This window comes from Notothenia rossii, assembly GCF_949606895.1.
Source record: "Notothenia rossii genome assembly, chromosome: 5".
In the NCBI taxonomy this organism is placed as follows: domain Eukaryota; kingdom Metazoa; phylum Chordata; class Actinopteri; order Perciformes; family Nototheniidae; genus Notothenia; species Notothenia rossii.
The window spans coordinates 84,023,664-84,045,912 of NC_136903.1; the positions used below are offsets into that span (position 1 = coordinate 84,023,664).

General features: G+C 40.3%; 1 protein-coding gene across 3 annotated transcripts in view; it reads right to left on the minus strand.

Moving 5' to 3' along the window:
* cdh4 (cadherin 4, type 1, R-cadherin (retinal)) overlaps positions 1–22,249 on the minus strand; it is a 301,749-nt gene that overhangs the window by 206,109 nt on the left and 73,391 nt on the right. For 2 of the 3 annotated variants that reach the window (XM_079682215.1, XM_079682216.1), the window contains exon 2: positions 4,080–4,191. In XM_079682215.1, coding sequence (XP_079538341.1) covers positions 4,080–4,191 — 112 coding nt within the window. Of the gene's footprint in view, positions 1–4,079; positions 4,192–5,294; positions 5,657–22,249 lie in introns of all 3 variants that reach the window. The other variant, XM_079682217.1, reaches the window with a different exon arrangement.

Consider the following 22,249-nt stretch of genomic DNA (forward strand, 5'->3'; position numbering starts at 1 on the left):
AGGAAAATGGCATCCCGCTTATCAAATGCCTGGAAACGTAATCCCAGCCCCCCCAGCCTCCACTCAGTTCTTGGGCTGGACATACTTATGAAAGCCCTGTCAGTTTGGATAGTAGGTTAGGAGTCAGGAGTTCTCCACAGCACAGCGAACACGGAGCTGGCTGTTTCAAAGCAGATATGGCTCCTTGCCAGATTTTCCTGCTGTAGTCTAATTGGGGTCATGTTACAAGTCATTTTGCATGTGTAACTTTTACAGATGGATTGAACAATAGCAAATCCATGCCGAAAGCCAAAGCTGGCGAAGCCTCCTCAAATTAATCTTTTAGATTAAAGGAGAGAGTGTGTGCAATTTTTTAACTGCAGTAGAAAGACCCAATTTAAATTAAAAGCCCTGAGATGAAGGAAGCGAGAAAAACACACCTAAGTGAATTATTTTTTCATGGAGCGAGATGATCTCCTGTGATTCAAGAGACAACAGATGGAGTGAAAATAAAAATAGAGCCCATTCTCTTGGAAAGGGCGGTGAAGGGTTGAAGTGGCAGAGCACAGGATGTTGGTTGAAGATTACACGCATGTTGTGATACTGCCTGTCAGAAAACATTAAGGGATCATCAATATTGTATCTCATTTACACAAAGGGTGTCCCTTAGCTCATTTCTAAAGCCCCAAAGCCCAATTCTCTCCAAAAACAAGGATCTCCAATCCTTTAAATCCGTCAAAGTCCTTTTTTTCGTAACATAATCTGGGCGACATGAAGTAAAAGATGCAGTGAGACAGACTGTGTTGTTCCCTGTCTCTCAGGACTGGAGAGGGGCAAAGGGTGAAGCTCATCACTGCTGTCTTTTCAAATATGCTTTGACAGTGACTTAAAGGAGACACTATCCTGACTGAACTGTGTTTCAAATCAATTTTTTTCTACCGAGGCCACATCCTCTTGTCCGTGTTCCTAGGTGTCTGTTCCGGCTCTTGGAGCGAGGTGATGGTTTACACAGCGATGTGCAATCACTGGAATATTTCTTTTCATGGCTTATCTGCCCACAGCGGGAATCTGCACGGACCGCGACTCAAAGCCCGGCTGTCTGCGCGCCTGTGTGCCACAGCCCCCCTCCTCCAATCCTGACCAAGCTCCCAGACAAACATCTCCATGGAAGCATGCGATGATTTATTCAGCACAACTTAGCAGCAGCCAGAGATTTGTGACTTAGTTAAACAAAGGTCTTTTATGGTCAACCTCAAAGCAATAACAGAGTTTTTAACCTATAAAGCAAGCGAGCAATGACAAAAAGGGGGCGCTGAATGATGCATTACGATTCAACAATGACCTTTCAGGTTCTGAATGGACACTCCTCTGTACCTACAAGGACGACAGCTATTTTTTCGCAAAATGTAGTGTTTTTGCTACCTTTTTACTGTCATTAAAATCACTGTTGGCCATATTCAAAAGACGTGCTGTTTTGATTTTGAATGTTGCCTCAGTGTGTTCATTTCCATTTCCCACTTTCCAGAGGAAGAAATCTATCTCCAAGTTAATATTTTAAGATAGCTTAAAGCTGTTGTTTCCACTTGTGAGTTGGGACGCCTTATGGGTTCCAATATAAATCTGCAGGGTCAGAAAATGTAGGAAAACAATGTTCTTATGAAAATCTGGAATTTTACATCTTGAGGCTTTATTATCATAAAAAATGAAACTAAGAAGAGAACGTCATGCTCTGTTCTTACTGCTGAGCGGATATGATTTGGGTATAAAAGGGTCACAAGGAAAAGGGAGAAGATTAGCCTCTATCAAAGGCTTGAAAATCACTTTCATTACTGTTTATTTGTACTGAATGCAGATACAATTGCAGGTAGGAGTGCCCTTATAACCTACAGTGAAACAAGAAGTGCAACATCTCTTATTCCTGTCCGGCTGATGACCTTTACTGCACGTCATACCCTATCACTCTCTCCACTCATGTCTTACTGTCTAGTGTTTACTTTGTCCCATGATGCTTCATTTAAGGTAACACCAGGCCTTGGTTAAAGGTCAGCAGTAATGGAAAGTGTGATCAAACACCAGTATGGTCCTATAAGCACACATAATGGTGCATGAGGCTCAGGTAACAAGAGCACCAAGGACTCATTTTGAAATCTCATTTAACTTCGAAAGGTGTAACTGTCAGGACTGTCCTAAAGTACCCACACTAATCAAAACTAAAAGATAGAAGAATAACAACTCCCCCTTCCACCTCAGTATGAAAAGTGCTGTGCTCCACACATTGTTCAGCCTCTGGAAACCCTCAGCCTGGTTCACTCTGCACCTGCTAGTCCGCAGCTCTTTATTCTCTCGCCCATCGCTCACTGTCTCTCTGTCTCCAGGGAGACAACAGCCCCGGCCCACAGCGGCCCAGCAACCCTTAGCCAGCTCCGGAGCATCCCAGACCCTCCCTCAACTCATCCCCCCACATTCATTCTTCTTGAAAAGTGACAGTTTTGGGTTATACATATTGTGGCGTTAGTATTAAAGGCTTTCCCCCCTGCTTTGTATCCCACTGTACTGAACACAGACCTTCAGCAGAGCCACATTCACCACTGCACGAGGACTTACTGTAAGCCGCCCCTATGCGACGAGCCAGTTGGGAGGACAGAGTGGCTCTCGGATTGATTTTCACAAAGAACAAACACGGAGACAGACAAAATGAAACACTGGAAGGGGAGGTAATAAGGGATCAGAGCTGGAGCTGGTGTAGCACATAAGGTTAATCACATTGATGCAGTTGAGCTTGCTGTAACCCTTTTTTTTTAAAGCTAATATGTACACCAGGACTCAATATTCCACACCAGGCAGACGTGGATGTAACACAGAAACGTGGAGGAGAAACCCACATGCATTGTCTATCTAGTCACATCTTCTCTGTTAACATTGTTTGGGTCAGGAAGGACGGCTCAGCCTATTTCCAAGCAGGCGGACGCCTCGACCCCCCCCGAGCCCCTTCAGGCAGCCTCGCTCCCCACTGACCGGCTGCAGTGTCCTTGTCAGCCTACTAAACAACAAAATAGCCTCCAGAATAAGTCAATTGTTTTGCTCGCAGCCGGAAAACAGCTGTTACATTGAGAAGGCCATTTCCTCCTGGCAAACAGCTTTTCACGTATTAATGGACAATATTTGGCTATAAAAGCAAACCGCCAGGGGAGAGCTGGGCTTATTGTACAAGGTGTAGAATAGGTTGGAGGAAAGAAATAGGAACTAACTTATATTGTGCCCATATGACAAAAACGAAGTTGTACTCCTGATCCTGGGGGTCACTTCCTTATTATAGAGGGTTGGATATAATGTTGTAGAAGCACATCCAGGTAACAAAGGTTTTGCTCATCTGTCAATAATGTGGCTTGGGAACCAGGATGTCAACGTTTTTGTTTCCCTCATGGCAAGTATTCACTAACAAATAAAAGACACGCTGAGAAAAACAAAACATAATTCCAAATGGCAGGAAATGAACCTCACAGTAGACTCGGCACACTGCCTTTTCTGCAAAGAAATGGAGCGAACGAAAACATAATTGACTTCTTGACTCCAAAAACTGAAAGAATAAAAGAGCTGAAACATGTAATACACCGAACAGTGGGGAGTAAAATAAAAGTTGTGGGCTTCCAGCTGAAAACGTGCTGAGGGAAGAACAGGCCGTTTGAAATCTGCTTTGTCTGCTCAGTCAATCAAAAAATGAGGACATGTTTTTTAAATGCAATCAGTGTAATTTAGGTGTTCATTCATCAATGAAAATCAGTATCCAATGATGACTCTGGAACAGAATGCATTACGCGCCTGCTGTCGTTTAATAACATCCCAGGAGTTTTTCAACGCGAGCTGCATCACAACTGCTGGAACATATGTAAGTCTGAGCTCTAGATGAGCTGCTTATGTTGCACAGCCACAACCAGAGTGTTCTTAAGGAGTGATGGAGAGCCCCGCGCCATAATATATGTCCCGGCCCCCACACACGCATAGACACACACTTCCTCACTCAATCACACTATGAGGTTTGGTGACACATCTGGGCAGAGGTAGGAAAATATCAGCAGTTGGATAAGTGAGATCCAGCTTACCTTTGAGGATGCTCTGGCCGTGCAGAGCGTCTCTGGGGACTATCACTGTGTAGAAGTTCTGGGAGAAGCCTGGTCTGCACGGGGGTTTGAGGGGCTGGCCTGCCTTACTCCCCTGAGGGATAAAACGAGAGGAGCTGTTAGGCATCGGCAAATTGACTCGCAGCCACGGGGTCACAAGCTGATCTGGCAGCCTCAGACTCATATTGAACCTCACAGTCTCTCTGGAGGCATTTGCACCACACTTGGACCTCCACTGTGTGCTATAATAAGCGTCATTATCCCTGTTACAGATGTTACCCTCATGATCATCGTGTGTTGATGACACAAGTCGTGATAATGACGTCAATGAGCATACAGATGATGACTGTTGCTAGTAGGAAATGTTTAATCCTAACACATCCATACTGCATGCTGGCTGGGGTGAGCGAGAGGAAGCAGAGAGAGTGTGTGCATGTCTGACAGAGACCTAATGCATTGAATTACACTGTTGATTTATAAGCATATTTGCAGGCACACAGTTTCTTTCAGCAGGCATTTCATTCACAACAGAATGCACTTACAGTGATACATCTCATTCATCACATCAATTTATGTTTTTAAAAAAAGAAGGAAATATGGTGCACTTTGCTGCATTATACAGGCAGCCCAATATTTCTCTATCCACAACAAACTACTACAGCATACATTTGGGAAATAAAGCTGGCGTTAGAGCATTATTCAAGTTGAAAACGTGTCAAGTGTGGTACTTTAAAATGAGCTCCAACCCAAATGACCAAGTCGTCAACTAAGCCATTTATCCAAGAGATGTAGAAAATGAGGGATGACAGTGCGTAAACGTGCGTAAACGAAGTTGATCGCAGCCAACAGAAGGAGAAGGAAGCCCCTCCACGAAGCACTGTCCTCTGCAATAATGCACTGCAGTTCATTTAGCAGAGAGGATGGGGAGGCTAAGGAAACAGAGTTGTCTGACTTTTTTCACCTCCCCAAAACACTTATGACAAAACCTATTCTTGACCTTAAACGTCGCCGAGTGAAGCTCTATTACACTTATCACGCTGCCTTTAGCGCAACGCTGCGGGGGAAGTGATCCTGTCTCTCAGACACTTTCTGCAGGGCAGGAAGCGAGAGGCAGAGCACAAAGTAATCTCTACAGCAGTGCAGCACTTCCACTGTACGTTAGCCGACAAGATGTGTAGAAATATTAACTCATCTTACCGAGGATGCGCCCACAAGTAAGGTGCACGCCAGGATGACGCAGCCAACGTTCATCTTTGCAAAATCTCGTGTACGGAAAAAAGGAGGAAAAGATGAGTCTTCTCCGCCAAATACAGCTCAGTAAATTCCCGGAGCCCTGTTTCTTCTTCTTGGGTGTTGAGTGAACGACCGTCCTTACTTGTCTGGCGCAAAAGTGCCGCTGAGACTGAGGTGCTGCGCTCCGTCCGGAGGAAGCCGGTGCCCATTGGATGACAGCGTCACTACGACCCCTCCTACCGCGCGGAGGAGCAGCAGGCAGGGCAGCGCGCGCTATCTTCGCCTCAATTGAGTCCCTGTGATGATGCCGCGTTCACTTCTGGGATCTATTGGGGAGAAAAATGCATTTTTCAGGCAATTTAGATTCATATTTTCACTTCAGATGGAGCAAAAAGCGGGTACGACGGTGTGAGTGACAAGCAACCATCCGAGGCTTTTCATGTGTCCATCAGCTAACTGGAGTCTATTTCACACCCCAGTTACCCCCTCTGCCCCTGATCCGCGGTATGAGTACGCCAAGAGCTGAAGAGTTATGAGCTTTTTATTAAAGCTGCTATGATAGACCACTGCGGGATAAGAATGTAAGCTCCAAATGAAATAAAAGCCCAACGATTCAGTAGCCTGTGAGATGATCTACAGGGAATATGTAAATGATGCCAAAGCAATTGGTCCAATATTCAGCCTGTTATCTTTAATATAGAAAATGTGTTAATAGTTTATGTTGATGAATTATTCCATTGTATTGTTATTTTTGACACATTTGCTGTTATCTTAATGCCTTGATTATGCAGGTCTCCATTGAAAAAGAGATATGATCTCAATGGGACCAATCTGGTTAAATAAAGGTTTGAAATTAAATGAAATGTACAGAAGAGGTCAAGAGCCACATAGAAAAAAAGAAATCTTAGATCTGGCCAATAAATGTAATTCTGACTTTTTATATTTTATTTTTTTGAAAAATACAATTCAACACATTAAAGGCATTAAAACGTGGTAAACCCAATTTACAGTAGACTCATTCATTTGCAGTTGCAAATGTGAATTGTGCCTTTAACTGCTCTCACAATTTAATAATGTTGACATTTCCAAAGCCTCAGATTAGCGGCTCAATTTCCATATCTGAGATGTCATGACAATTTAATCCCATCAAAAGGAATATGACAGTATTGCAGTGTCAATCACCACAGCCCAGTGTCTGCCTGTCACTGCCATTCACTTGACTTTATTTTCTACACTAACTCTAACAATATTTTACAAAAAACTCCTCCAAAGGACTTTTTTCTTTTTCTGTTCCTTCCCTTTAAATGGTATCTTCAAAATAAACAGCTTGAGGCTGATAATTAGGAAGTACTCCTAATCTAGCTGACTAAAGCTCGGTGGTTGTTTCTATCCAGAGGGCAGAATTGCTTAAGGTCAGATATATCAGAAATACACTCTTCTTCACTCATCTCCCTTCCGGACATTCTGCTTTTATAATACCCTGGAATAAAACTTGGCAGAGAAACTGCATAACAAGGATTCAGAACTCACGCCTTACAATGACTAATAAATATAGTCACATCTGTGTATGTGTCCCTGTCATTTCCTCACATGGGAGCAGCTGCTGACAGGAAGGAGGGTCATAAAGGAAAAAAGTTCCAGTGAGAAATTGTCTGAGTGTTCTGAATGTGGCATGTCCTCGAGAGAAAAATACTCTGTCAGTGCTGATGTATTTTCCTGAAGCCTAGATAAGGCCTTTAAACCTAACTTGTTATAACAGTACAGTGCAGAAAGTGACCATGGCCGAATGCCCCCTGATCTCCAGCGTCGGCCTCCACAGCACAAACACAATGCTATTCATTAAAATGATTGTTTTTCTGAATTAGCACCCAGAACGCCCCTACTCATTCTCTGCTCAGTAAACTCTGCTTGGCTCGAAGGTACCCTGCCAGTTTCGGAACCCAAGTAAATTATTTCTCTCAAGTATCGAGCATTTGCCTAATAAAAACACCATCTGGGCACTTGAAGTGAATTGGTTTAAGGCTGTGCTGAATTATTAAACAAATCTTGCAAAATGGGTCCCAGTTCTCTTCTCTTTTTCGCGAGTAAAGACGTTACAATAGGAACACCTTACAACGACAGGCTGAAACATTTACCATGTGGTTGAATGCCTTCTTCTCAGGGAAGTTATGTCAAATAAAATATTTTTCATTTATTTGTTCTTGTTCTTTCTTTTCTTTCAGCTTGGTTGGATGCCACAGGCTGAATTTATGTGTAAGAATATTTGTAATTTATTTTTGCTTGAGACATTTACAACAGCACCGATTTGTCTGTATTTTATTTTTCACCAAGGCACAAAATGTGCCAGGGCTCATTGGGAATGTAATGATCCCGGCTGCATAAATTAGGGCCAAAGCAGTAGTCGATCATTTAGGTCTCATACAGGCATAATTAGGGAAGACATTTATACAAGATATACTTGTTGCTCGGCATTATCCCCATCAATCCTTGCCTACACATCTGCGTTCCAGCCCACGCACTATCATTCAACTGATCCATGCACACCCCATTTATGTTTGCGTCTACTGCCCCTTAATGGGGGCTGTAAATTACAAATGTTATTGATTGGTTGTGACACTTATTGAGTTGACCCTTCCTCTCCATAAAGAGTGACCTGGTTTGACTCGAGCAAAACCTGAGTAACAGTTGTTTTGATGTAAAGCCCTATACCCATATATTAATGACAAAACACACATGTCCATGCTCTGGTGAGTCTTCTGATCCGAGGGTCTTCGTTAAGGATAAGGAACCTTGGTTGTCATGGTTACTGTGATAACCACAGGGTGAAGGTTTGGGAAAAATCTTGTTTAACTATCTATCCATCCACTTCCTTGTCGCTATTTAATAACATGACTTCCTCCTTTTTTTTCTAACTGTGCACGGTCAATCGTTCTTTGCAAAATGTCTACTTGTCAGATAATCCATTTTTGTGATTTTTGTGATTTATTGGTTATGAGTACAGTTCCTGCAGGGTTTCTCCAAAAACCACCAATATTCACTGGTTGGTTGGGTTAATCTTTTACAAAGGGCTATCATATTTGACACCTTAAGAAATCTACTAAAATGAATCTTATTCTGTATTTATTCAAGGCTAACTTATATGAGACGTGTATATAATCCATCATATCTTTTTCAATTATATAAGTAGTAGTATAAAAACAAAGTGGTGGTTTGATAGTCTTATTAATACTTTTTTTATATTTTGACTAACATGTCATGAAGCAGATCCTAATTATACAAGCATATAATGTAGGTGTTGAACAGTTGTATGTCATTACCACTACTGAGAACCAGATCCTCTCCAGTCGAGGCATTTTATTTCTCTGTGCCTTTGCCTGATCAAACTCTAACCGAGGAGAATCTTTGTAAAAGGAAGAAAGAGTGTTGTTCTTAGTTATACTCTTGTAGAAATTGGCCTCCACACTTCTGACAAAATAAATGCAGCTGTGGCCCATGAGAGTGCCGACCCGTGCAGTAAACATGCTAAATAGCCATTAGGCACGACACTTATGGGAATGTGTGTGAATGTAAGTCTCCCTGAGCAGGTGGCACCTTGTATGGCAGCCTCTGCTTTGTATGAATGTGTGAAATGATGACTTTTAAATGTAAACATAATTTGAGTGGGCGCAAAATATCTAAAGGTGGTTGATAGTTTGTTATAAGTGTGCCATCTACACATTTAAAGTCTTATTATGCTAATTTTCCAGGTTTCACACTTGTATTTTGTGGCTCTAGTGTGACATGTTTATATGCTTTAAAGTTCAAACAGGTCTTTATTTTTCTCATACTTCATGTGCTGCAACTAGGGCTGTCCCGAATACCATTTTTCGGGCTCCGGATATTCGGTAGTAATTAGCAGCGAATATTCGGTGCGGAGAGATGTTTTTTAATTCATAACACACTCCGAGACACCTGACAACACGCTGTTAAGCAGAAGGGCAGAAAGAGCATACTATTACGATTTATATGTAATTATTGTCTCAGTACTCGCATACATTAAAACTAAATGTGTCCTCTGCATTTAACCCAGCCGCAGTGCAGCGCCCGGGGACCAAATCTGGTTCCAAATTCCGTCTCGTTACTCGTAATTACGTTTTACAACCTGAAGATACAAAACATATATTTCTGTTATAACAACAATACTTTTAATAACATAGCCGTAACAGTAGGCCTAACAGTGTAATACTTGTTACTGATACAGTAAACAGTATTTAAATAAACGAAAAATAAATGAACGAACTGTATGCCAATAATTGCCTTAGCCCCAGATGTTCCCATATTTCTCCTATTATTTTTACTATTCGGATAAAATTGAAAAACTAATATAAAAAAACAATTTGGTTGCTTGCTTGCAACTATTTTCCAAACAAAGTAAGTGCACGATTTTATCATGTGTAACGTTACTGATGGAACGGCAGATAAAGCAGCTTGGTCAGTGTATGTTTTGGTCATTGGATTTTCTTTTCACAAATGGATATTCAAAAACAAAAAACGACTGGATATTTGTTTTAAAATTGAAAAACCAAAGTTGAAGTACAAGGCGTTTTTCTTTATCATGGTCAAAAATGGATTTATTAAACTTAAAAAAACGGGATGATTTTCATTTTCTACTTCTCAAAACAAAAAATAAAATCACTAAAAAACAGAAACAAAAAAAACCCGTTTTTTCATATTCTGCTACCGGAAGTTGTCTTTCAAAATAAGAGCGCAGATGAGGACGGTCAATCCGTGCATCTACGGTCGATTTGTTTTCACAACGAAAACAGCCAAGACACATATTGAGCCCAGAAAATGAATGTTATTAAGGGCTGGAAATATAATAGGCCTGTGTCTAAAATGGACAACATTGTTAGGAGATATACAGCGATTCTGCACTGCGGTCAACTCAGCCGTCTCTCGAGTTTGTTATTATTTTTTCTGCCAATAGTTATTCGTGAGATCGAACCTGTTGGACTCAGTAGGCTAGTAGTGAAACTACTCCCACAACAAGTACTATGAAGTACTGACTGTGTACTTTTTGAGTAATCCTCTGTCAATGTCCCCTCCCGCAACCCTGTCTCCTAAAAATTACGTTCCCACAGAGCTAAACTGCATTCTCAATTACGTTTAGCGAGAAACATATTTTCTCCCACGTTACTATTCTTATGAACGTATCGTACGTAGGATGCTGAGGTTGTCACTCAGGCATCCCCCATCTCTCTGCCAATCACAGAGCTTCACAGTGATGCTGGTCTAGATGCGGGCCTGTGGTTGGGGGAGCAGACGGGGGAGGGCGTGGAAGTTGTGACGTAGTTACTTTTATAAATAGGTGTGTGTGTGTGTGTGTGTGTGTGTGTGTGTGTGTGTGTGTGTGTGTGTGTGTGTGTGTGTGTGTGTGTGTGTGTGTGTGTGTGTGTGTGTGTGTGTGTGTGTGTGTGAGGTTGAACCCACAAGCTGTACATGAACCTGTGATCATCTGAAAATAAGAAGAGTTATTAAAGCCTAATAACTTGAAGCCTGTTTCCGACTCCCTTTGTGATCGTTACAATATCTTTGCCATTTATTGTCTTGCTTATAATAATGATCATAGTCATTTATAAATATCATTTTAGAGCACACATTTGAAATCAGTAGGCGAGGCTGTAATTTAGCCAGCTGTTACTCTCAATGACGAGGCAGAAAATAACAGTTTTAACATGCCAAAAAGCTGCCGTGTCGTTTATTGCACCTCAAACATTAAAACAAATCCAGAGTTACGTGTTTCTGTACTTCCTCTAAGAAGAAAGGACAGTAACAGAAGATCTCTGTGAAGCCAGATGTGGTGTTGTTAATGCGATAGAGTCCCGTTGACAAACCCCGTGATTAATCTTCAAGCTCTGGGACTGGATGTTGGAGTGGCCAAGGTTACGCCGAGCGTCAAGCTCTTTGAAATGGAACGAAAACACGGCAGACTATCCAAACTGGACTCGAACGCTCCCCCAGAACTACACACGCTGGCTATTGTGTTTCACAACATGTTCTCTATGGCACGTCTCTGCTGGGAATTGTAGTTTTAAAAGAAAATGTCTTTTTTCCCCAAATTAGAAGTTGACAGTATTAAACTGTGTACAGCCCTGGAGGTTTAGGCGATAGGAAACACATTGGTGTGTACACATTTAAAACATGTATTTAATAAATGGGTGAAAATCGCTTGTGTCCATAATGCGCAGCATTAATATATACCCACATGACAGCTCATTGTTACTTTGTAATTCTACTCCACTACATTTCAGAGGTTAACCTGGTACTTTTACTCCACTACATTTATTTTAGTTACTTTGCAAATTCTGATTAATGATGTGAAATATAAACAACCCTTAAAGCAGACTTTAGTTACACCTGAGTAAAATTCAGGGAAAGAGGATTGTCAAGTGCCAACAATCAGGAGAGATATTTGATAGTTGGTGCTTGAGAAGACTAAATCTGCAGATCTCTATAAAGTATATTCATTACTCGTTATTCTCTACTAATAGTTAATTAAAGACTGTATATAATGGCTATTTTGCACATCCCTTTCAAGATTTCAAGATTTTCTAAGGTTTATTGACATATCATATACACAACTACGGTGTAGTTATGCAATGAATGAAAAACTTGGGTCACAGGTTCCTCAACAGTGCATTACAAGACATCTATCAATATGTGTTTGTACCACCACCATTAAACTGTCAAATTCTGCACATTTCTTATACTATCTACATACATAAGAGAATAATTAATGTGTATAATATCAGTTAAAATAAGTGCTTCAACATAGTTAAAATTGCAGGAAAGCAATATACTAGACGTTAAGTACTTTGTCAGGCTTAATATTTATCTGTAGATAGATACCCCCAAAGGTCTTTTCTTATTTAAAAGAAGACCTTAACCTAAAGTATTCTTAATGTGTTAATAAAGGTTAGTTAGTTTGTCTGTTTTGCTCATCCTCATATTAATATCTTTGTACATCCGACACTAAACTGTTTTATTGTAGAGATCACTTATAGTATCTTCTTGATTTTTTATATTTCTATCATTGACCTTCTACTTTCCCCCTATGAAAGTATGTACTCTTAATATTTTTGTCATCAAATAACATTATTCAACAAAAATAACATTATTCAACAAAAATAATTCAATAACGTGTTTTAACCACTAGGCGGTGCACACAAGGTACACACAGCATACTAATAATAACTTTTTATTATTAGTGTAGGACACTTATGTATGTATAACATCTGAAGATGTGTAGTTTTATTCATGTTTTAAATAATTTTACAGGATATTGCTATACTATTTCTCATGTTTTACTTCTACACATTAATATCTGATTTGTAAAACATCACAGACAGAAAGGCATATCCGTCATTTAATGGTAAGCTATTGAAATTGTGATTCCATAGATGTGTCTCCCATCACCCAAATCCCCTGACTATTCTCTCAACTCAGTATTTACATTCTTATATTCAAAGAAAATCAGTCCTTTTCTATCAGCTGTGCACCGTTATGGTGTAAATATAACCTAACTACCAATTGGATCAAATATAAAAGTCAGCCGAATTACTATTGATACTGCGAGGAGACATATTTTGTGAAAAGAAATGCAAGATGTTGTTTAATTGTTGATATATTTATGATCCACGTCACATATTCAGTTTTGGCGGCAGTTCTCCTGTTTGTCCAGAGGTCTTCTCATCAGGGCTCTATAAATAAAGAACTACGGCAGATCTGTAATATTTAATGCAGCCGGACCGTGTATTACAATGCCGTTATGTGATGACTTTCAAAGAAAAAAGCAAGAGCACTCGGAATAAAGGATTTATTTTTTATTTTTTAAATGTTTTTCGGATATCATATCGCATTAACATCATATCCCAACATGCATTGCGGTTAAACATCCAATCAACGAGCTTCAAGCTGAGGATCTTGGGTAATCTGTTCAGTGGGTTTGTGGTGTGTATCGCTCGAAATGTCCCTTATAGGCCTACGTCTGTTTCCGGTGACTTTATTTACGGCTAAAAAGCCCAAGATTATAGAATCAAACGAATAAATAAAAACAAGGATAATTGTGTGTTATTTAGAAAAGAATAACAAATTAGAAGGAAAAAAAGATTTTCAAAAATGCAGATTTCAGTATTTTGAGGCTCTGAGCCCCATTTATTTTCCTCACAGACGGCAAAAAAAGTCCGACATTATACGATTTTAAATAAAAACAAATAAATAAAAAGATAAAACAACATGTAATTTACATTAGAATAAATAGAATGGTTTTGAATAATATATGAGAGTAAAATCTAGTCACTTTACAGCCCCGCCCACTTTTGGGGAAACCAGCGCTGTCATTTGAACAGCGCTCAAGCCTGAAGCCACAGAGATCTTCTGTTACTGTCCTTTCTTCTTAGCAACAAACCAACCCCTGATTGAGGGGTGTGGGGGGGTCACATTTTATAATTGATATAATATCAGGGACCCCTAGGCTCCTAAAAAAACATGGTGAAACATTTTTTTCCTCCCAAAATAAAAGTCATGCCATAGAGGGATAAGGCACTATTACAAATATTCTTAATTTGCAGTATTTTATTTTAAAAGTGTTCAGAAAGACTGCATCAAATATGCTATATCTATATAATATCAATATTGTTATTAACTTCAATCAAAGTCAATTTAAATAGCGGGCAAGACTTTCCAAGGAGTAAAAATACTGCTGCCGGACTACTGACTGGAGGTATTGCTGATATCAAGTCTACCATATATCCTCTTCAAATACTCTGTCCAACAATATCAGTCTCATGAAGAAAGGTGTTTTAACACTGATTCAAAATAGCAGAGAAACATGCATTCTTGTTCTCAGGAGGGGACATTGACAGAGGATTACTCAAAAAGTACACAGTAAGTACTTCATAGTACTTGTTGTGGGAGTAGTTTCACTACTAGCCTACTGAGTCCAACAGGGTCGATCTCACGAATAACTATTGGCAGAAAAAATACTGTTAAACTCGAGAGACGGCTGAGTTGATCGCAGTGCAAAATCGCTGTATATCTCCTAAAAATGTTGTCCATTTTAGACACTGGCCTATTATATTTCCAGCCCTTAATAACATTCATTTTCTGGGCTCAATATGTGTCTTGGTTGTTTTCGTTGTGAAAACAAATGGACCGTAGATAGACGGATTGACCGTCCTCATCTGCGCTCTTATTTTGAAAGACAACTTTTTTTGTTTCTGTTTTCTAGTGATTTTATTTTTTGTTTTGAGAAGTAGAAAATGAAAATCATCCCATTTTTTAAGTTTAGTAAATCAATTTTTGACCATGATAAAGAAAAACGCCTTATATTTCAATTTTGGCTTTTCAATTTGAAAACGAAAATCAAATATCCAGTCGTTTTTGAATATCCATTTGTGAAAAGAAAATCCAATGACCAAAACATACACTGACCCAGCTTCATCATGGCAACTTCACAACAGCTAAGCTAAGCTAGGCTACTACTTACGGCATCTGGGTGACTTTTCAGAGTTGTTGTGCCACCGTGTTAGGCCAGTTTCTTGTCGCATATTTGGCACACTGCCTTCTTCTTACCGTCGTCCAATTTAAAATGGTCCCACACAGCTGAAGTCTTCGGCATTTTGTGTTCAGGTGTGTGAAACGAGGTGAAGCGAGGTGAAGCGGGCCGTTTGCATTCGTGAGTGAACGCGATGTCAGGAGCACAGGCTGAGTTGTATATATTTCCGCATTTTAACAGTGCAATCAAAAAGCATAAATATAGTATAAGAATATGGCAATTCGCCTTTATTTATAGCATATATTTAGGGGCAAAAAAAAAAATGTGGGAATTAAAAAAAAAAAAAGAATATCCGAATAATGAAATTGAAACCCGAATAGTTCGCCAACGAACAAATATTTGGTTACAGCCCTAGCTGCAACACTTATTTTCACCCTCTGTCGTAAACCAGAGACCAGCCTGCTCTGATTGAAGCGTGAGCAGAGCCGGCCCGACCCATTAAGCGACATAAGCGGCCGATTAGGGCCCCGCAGCCACTACTTTTTATTTTTTTATTTAAAAAATAAATAAATCTCATTACACCGTCGCCGTGATAAGTATGTTTAATTAATTGTACTAATATGCCTACTCTCAAAGTCATGTATTATATTATTGAGTCAATAATATAATACATTAACCGTGCTTTACCTGAACCTCATCATGACACAAGAGAGGACGGCAGGATTGTAATTTCCCGTGTTCAGTGAATGCAACAGAGGCAAGACACCAGACCAACCAGAGAGTTGAATGGAAATAAACATCTGTCTTATTGGCTGACAGGTACCTATCCTGTGAGCTGTGACAATGTTTAAAATAAACTGTCAGTCGGACTCAGAGTTTTTGAAGATGGACATAAGAAAACATTTTCTTAAAAAAATACTACAATTCTCAAGTGGCGGCTCACACAACTGCTTTACGTGTCAACAGCATGTTTGAACGTATTTGCAGCAGCAAATGTGGCTTTTTGGCCACTGGCGTTGCCATAACAACACCTGAATTTAAATGTGCAACCTCTTTTTGTGACAGAAACTAGCTGTCAATAGGAATATCATTCAGAAGAATTATAACTTCTTGCAAAAATCTATCTAGCACTGTGCAATTTGAGCCTTTGCAGCCGGCTACATGCACACAAACATACTGTATATACCACACTACAGGAAAGGGAAAACTCCCAAAGCATAATAGGGCCCCTTTAACAGCTCGTTAGTAGGTCTAATGTCATCATGTCATCCCTGTGAATGCGCAGTGGGACACAGTCTTTGCGTGTGATGGGAACTTTGCTTTGAACAGACGTATCTACAAGGTGTGAGAGCCACACAGAGTTCATCTCCACGGCTCACAGTGATGCCACTGATGATGCAACTATTGCACCACTGTCAACTGAGCGGGGAACAGTATGACTTGCCGTCAATGTGAAACTTTCCTCACTGCTGACCAAGGAGAAAACTTCACAGACACTTCCAGAGTAATGTGACACCACAGAAAAATCAACCAGACTCCCCAGAGTCATCCACACTCTCAGGCAGAGAGACAGATCGCAGCATTTAAAATGAGTACAAAGAACGGCGCAGATATTTGGAAGGTTTTCAGTTTGCTCAATGACACAGGTGATTCAAAGGAAAGAATGCAGCAGCTGGCACTGTATCTAAAAGCGCCTCTTTAATTATGTTTGTCACTATGTAGTAAAAAGAGAGTTTTTCTACACTACGCAACGGGGCTACAATTAGGGCTGCACGATTAATCGCGAAAAATTATCAAATCGCAAAGCCTGCGATTTTTTTAACATTTTATTTTTTTCTCTTTAAATTTTTTTTGTTCTTTGTTTTGTTTTTGTGTGTCAGTCATCCACACCAATCAGAAGTGCTGTGCTCCACAATACATCTTCCATATAGTGAGAAGCATTCTACACCAATAATTGATGAGGGATGTTTCCCTGAAGATTCAGGCTGACACATTATTTAGAGTCTGCTTTTCAAATTGATGAACGCCGAGAAAGTGAAAAGCTGCAAAACAAATTCTGCCCAAACTCCACAAACTCTGAATCCTCTCATCCAAGAACTGCAGTTTTGTTTCTACCTGCTCCTCCTGAATGAATGAAATATTGATGTGTGCACGACAGAAACTCCTGAACAGAGCGCAGAAAGCAAATGATCCATCAGTGAAAGACCAAAGCAAACATTTAGTCAACACCTAGAGGAGAGCAAATGATGTGAAATAAATAAAAAGCAATTTCACCCCTGATCTGAGTTTTTAATATAGCTAAGATTAGATCATATTTCTGTTCCAGTGAGCTTCAAACATATTTGGAGAGCTGACTGTAGATTGCAGAGAAAAGGGAAAAAAGGGTGTTTATATGACAATTCATTTAAAAAAAGACACTGGTTGCACAATTAAAAGAGTATCAAGGAAAACACAACAAAGACTTATATCCATTTCTGTCCTTGTTGTAGACCTGTGTGGGTGCTCGTACCTGCATGTACATATAGTGTACGTTAAAAGCGGCATATAAAAAAAATCAATAGCTGAAAATATATTCACGTTGGGCAATGCATTAACAGGCTACTGACAACAGGCTCAAGGATTGACTTCCTATCATGCCAAAACAGGTCCGTTAAATACACTGTCTTTACAGGGGAACGTTTTATTAAAGCAACAGTTTCAACTTTAAACCTGACTGTTTTGTTTTTTTAAATCTGTGTATTGCTACTAAGGAAACGTATTCCAATGATGGCCTCCTATATATGCCAGTGTCAGATCTGTAACACTGGACCTGTGTGTGACTGTGACCCTCTGACCCGTGAGAAGAAGTTGAATAAGTCATTTGGGGCTACATCATTTACCGTCTGCATTTCTAGACTCCACAGGGATCCAGTTTAGCTGCAGGAAGTCCCTTTGTGCTCTCATGGGCAGTGACCTAAAACCACTCAGATCAATACATGTTGAAGAGTCGACTAAGAGTTCACCCTCCATAGCCTGGGATGACTAAAGTACCGGGATGTTCTAGCATGATCAAAGCAGCATTGGAACAAGCTGGATGCCACAAGTTTCCAACTTTTCCTAAACGTCTAACCTCATTCACAAATGTTCTTAGAAATAGATGTCTCCTTAAAGCCCACTTGCACAGTTTTTACAAAGAGTCTTAGTTGGGATACGTTTCCAGGTAAGAACATCAACATTTAAAAGCACACATTTGAATTTTTATATGTTTGTGAAAAACTATTGGTTATTGTATCTTTTTTTTGTTTGCCACTTTATATCTACTACTGGCAACATTTGAATCTAGTTTGTTTTTCACTTGCTGTATTATACCGTGCGTGCGTTATAACTACCGTAATTTTCGGACTATAAGCCGCGCCTTTTTTCCCATTTTTCGACGCTGCGGATTATATAACAGTGCGGCTAATCTATGGATTTGTACAGCTAACGGCCACTAGGGGACCTCCTAAATCTATGGATTTTACAGGTTACAGTCCACCACCTTTAACTCTATGGGCTCTATGGCCGATCCGCGCCCCCCACCTTTAAGCGGCGGGCTCCAGCAGGAAAAGCTGGAGGCCGGAAAAGAGTGAGACAGGTAGCGCGCAAAAGTAAAAGTGGAACCGAGAGTGGTACGAGAGACAGAACGAGAGCAAGACAGACAGACATTACGAGAGCGAGACAGTTTGTCCCGTACCACTGGTTGAAAACCACTGCTGTAGATCACTGCCGGTACGTGCGCTGGGAGCGCACCGTTTAAGTTTGAAAGTTGAAAAGTTTGTGTGTCTGAAACGCTATGTGATACAGTACAGTTTACACAGCACAGTACATGTTCTGTAGCTACTATTGCACTAAATGGTAACACTTGAATACGTTATGCAAATATGCAACTTGTTTGTTGAAATGTTAATAAATGGATGCTTCCTCAAACAGCCATCTCTTTCCCGACAATCCCCTCTGTGCACGAACCCTTACATATGGTAATTAAACATTAAAACACCTGCGGCTTATAGTCCAGTGCGGCTTATATATGTACACATCATTCAATTTAGCTGCTGCGGCTTATATTCAGGTGCGCCTTATAGTCCGAAAATTACGGTAATATCGTTTTAATTTTTTTATATCTACGTCAGGTGCTCCGCCCTCCTACGACTTCATTTTGAGTATCCTTCACTTACTTATCTAACATTTTGTTTTCAATTTCTGTGGGTGCACGAGGCCCAGCAGTCTGAGGCTCTTTGATATGAATTTGCATGCCGTTACCTTCTATTAGGATTAACTGGCAGGACATTTTAATATACAAGGACATTGGGGTTTATGATTAAAGAACACAGATATGATCAATTCTGCAGTTTGAAAACACTTCAAGAAGCTGGCGTAGGTTTTTTGGACCTTTCTAAACAACACATTTAAGAACAAACTTAGGCAGACATTGATCTCGAGGCCTACTGACTTTCTGGACAATGACTTGGATCTGGGGTTCACATTTCGTAACATTTTGATAAGTACTCCTTTCAAATGTATTTAGAAATTCTGAGTCTTGTTAAATGTGTGTTCAGAGAGAAACAGAATTGATTCCCAAGGTCTAAGGAGGGTTTGCCATACACTGATGTTTGATAAGCCAATGGGTCACAGACTGTGGACCTGAAATAATGAAACAAGGCCACGGGATGTTCTTTAACACAGAGGGGATGAGCCCCTGCAGATATCTGTATCCCTAACCTTTTGACTGCCATTTCAATATAGCATGATTGCCTGATAGGTGCACGGAGAGTGGGTTGACGGTGATGGATGAAGGTGGATGTCATTTGATTTTCATTTGAACCGAAACATCAGAATCTACTGCGCCTAATTAACCTCTCTGTCTGTTTCCGCTTGGCAGACTTCCACAGCCCAGACAAAAAGCTCCGAGCAGCTCATCCACAACGTATTTCATGCCCAATTTATATTCCAGGCATGCGTCACATGTATAGATTTGTTAAGAAATGTCCACAGAGTTAGAGTACACTGCATGATACACACACTTCTATAGAAATACATTTATACAGCTGTCATTTCCTTTTTTCAATTACAATAGTGTGGAGAAATGCAATCGTTGCCTATATTATGTTCCTTGGCAACATTTTCTTAGTGTAAGAAGCATTTAATGGAGCCAGAGACGTGTTGTTGGATGAATGTTGGACAGACAAAGCAAAGGTCAGAGAAATAAAAAGCAGAGTAAGGCATGTAGTTCGTTTTATAGTCTTTCTAGACGGCCACATTCATGATAGAGCGTTGTAAAAAAGGGGCACTATTATGCTTTTTGAGGTTTTCCTGTAGTGTGTTATATAGGTTTGTGTGCATGTAAATGGTCTGCAAAGGCTAACATCCCAGAGTTCACACCAGAGGGAGTTTCTAGTGGCTTCTAGTGGCTAGCGCTCCAACACATTGTACGGGATAGGCTAGGGGGTGTGACATCTCTAAGGGATTGACCAATCAAAGCAGAATGGGCTCTGGTTTCCGACAGAGGGTGAAAAGAGGTGCTGCAGCCCAGGCAGTAAGAGAAGAATATAAAACCCCTTTTTAAATATTTAAGCATGTAAACATATCAAAGTAGAGGCACAAAATACAAATATGAAACCTACAAATTAGCATAGGGCCCCTTTAAGGCATTTGTGTATTTTATAAAGCATATAGACTGTTTAAAAGAGCCCTCTGTTGATTTCACTTTGACATTCTTTAACATTGTCTTATTCAACAGAGATATATAAAAGGAACAAAAAACAGAACCACAGATCTTTTTTCTTCCTTGTCATAATCTGATATCGACCTCTAACAGTTTAGTTTAGAGAATCCTGTTGTGTTATGCTAGTAGCAAGAACATGTAGCCTTGGGGAACTAGCCTCAAGCAGAGAAGAGGAGCGAGCCAATCTCTTTTGTGACTCCACAACTCAGATTTCTCTTCTTTCACAAACTTGCTGCATTCAGACACAATCGATGCAAACCCAAGTGACAATACTTCAGGCAGTTTATAGGATTTGCCTCATTCCTCTGTAGTCGAAAAGGTTTTATACCACATTTGTTCACATATGCAGTAGTAAACAAACTTTGACTTTTACAATCTGCATTTTTGAGAAGCTGTTCTCTCTGTGAGACTGTATATGGATGCGCTGAATACATCAGCTGTTTTGTGTGTGTGGGATATTTCAATGTTTAAAAAATAACCTTGGGAAGCGTGCCTCTAATGGCACTATAATTGCTCTTATTACACACTGTGTAGTTGCATTAGGCAAAGTCATACTCGCTTAAACAAAGAAATGCAAGCCCAGCTTTTACATGGCTGCATTGTGTACCATTACATGGGGGGGTTGTGGGGGTGGTTGGGGGGGCTTAATTAATAAAAGAAGCAATCTTGAGGGAAGTTCTATTCAATAACGGCAGCCCCACAAGTTTTGAACTGTCTCCGGAAGAAGGAAAAAATGCAATAACACATAAAACTGATGTGTGAATAATTCAGAAGCAGAATGCATAAATAGTGGATTAGGCTTGATTTAATTATGTCTGTGTGAAAGCAGAGCCTGGCGTTAAGCAAACAAACACAGGCAACCGGAATGAAGCAGTTCAGCACCCGAGTGGCAAGGCCTTGCAAAGGAGCCAAAAGCGAGGCTTCTGTGGAGATCAAACGCAACCAGCAGCATTTAACTAGGGCCAGACCGAGAGACAGGTACAATAGACTCGGCTCCTCGTTTTATTGTGGCGTAGAGAATTGGATGTGATTCTCTCACAGGAGTGTAGCCAACCACATTTTCATGGGAACATCATTGTATTGTTTACTTCATAACTCAATGTTCTCGCATCAGGTGATATTTATTTCACTTTGATGGAAAACCAGTTTACTGTGCGATGCTGCTCTTATGAAAGACTTCCATAATGTCTAATCTATGCCCTTTATATAGTTGGAAGTATGCAAGACTGCTGCATACATTTCCAACATTCTTCATCTGGGGCAGAATGCAGTCAGCACATTGGCCTTTATTGATTTGCTGTAAGCAAATATTAGAAATGGAATATGAATAGCCGCATTACCATAGAAATAAGTCTTCACGGGGGAATATGGTCACAACATTAACATCTTCATGTGCACTCGTAATTCTCAAGCAAAAATTGATCACATCACATCATTCAGAGCTACTATTTGGACCAGGAGAAGACTGCAGTTCATTTGCGAGTGGCACGGGCCTGGATGAGAGCAGGTGTAGCCAACCTGAGAGGGATATCAGGAGAAATGTGGACTGATGCAGAGTTATTCTCTAGGCAATGGAAACCAATATGAGGGGCCAGCAGTAAGCTCCGTCTACCTGGGCTGAATGGCTGATTGAGTTCGGGTGGA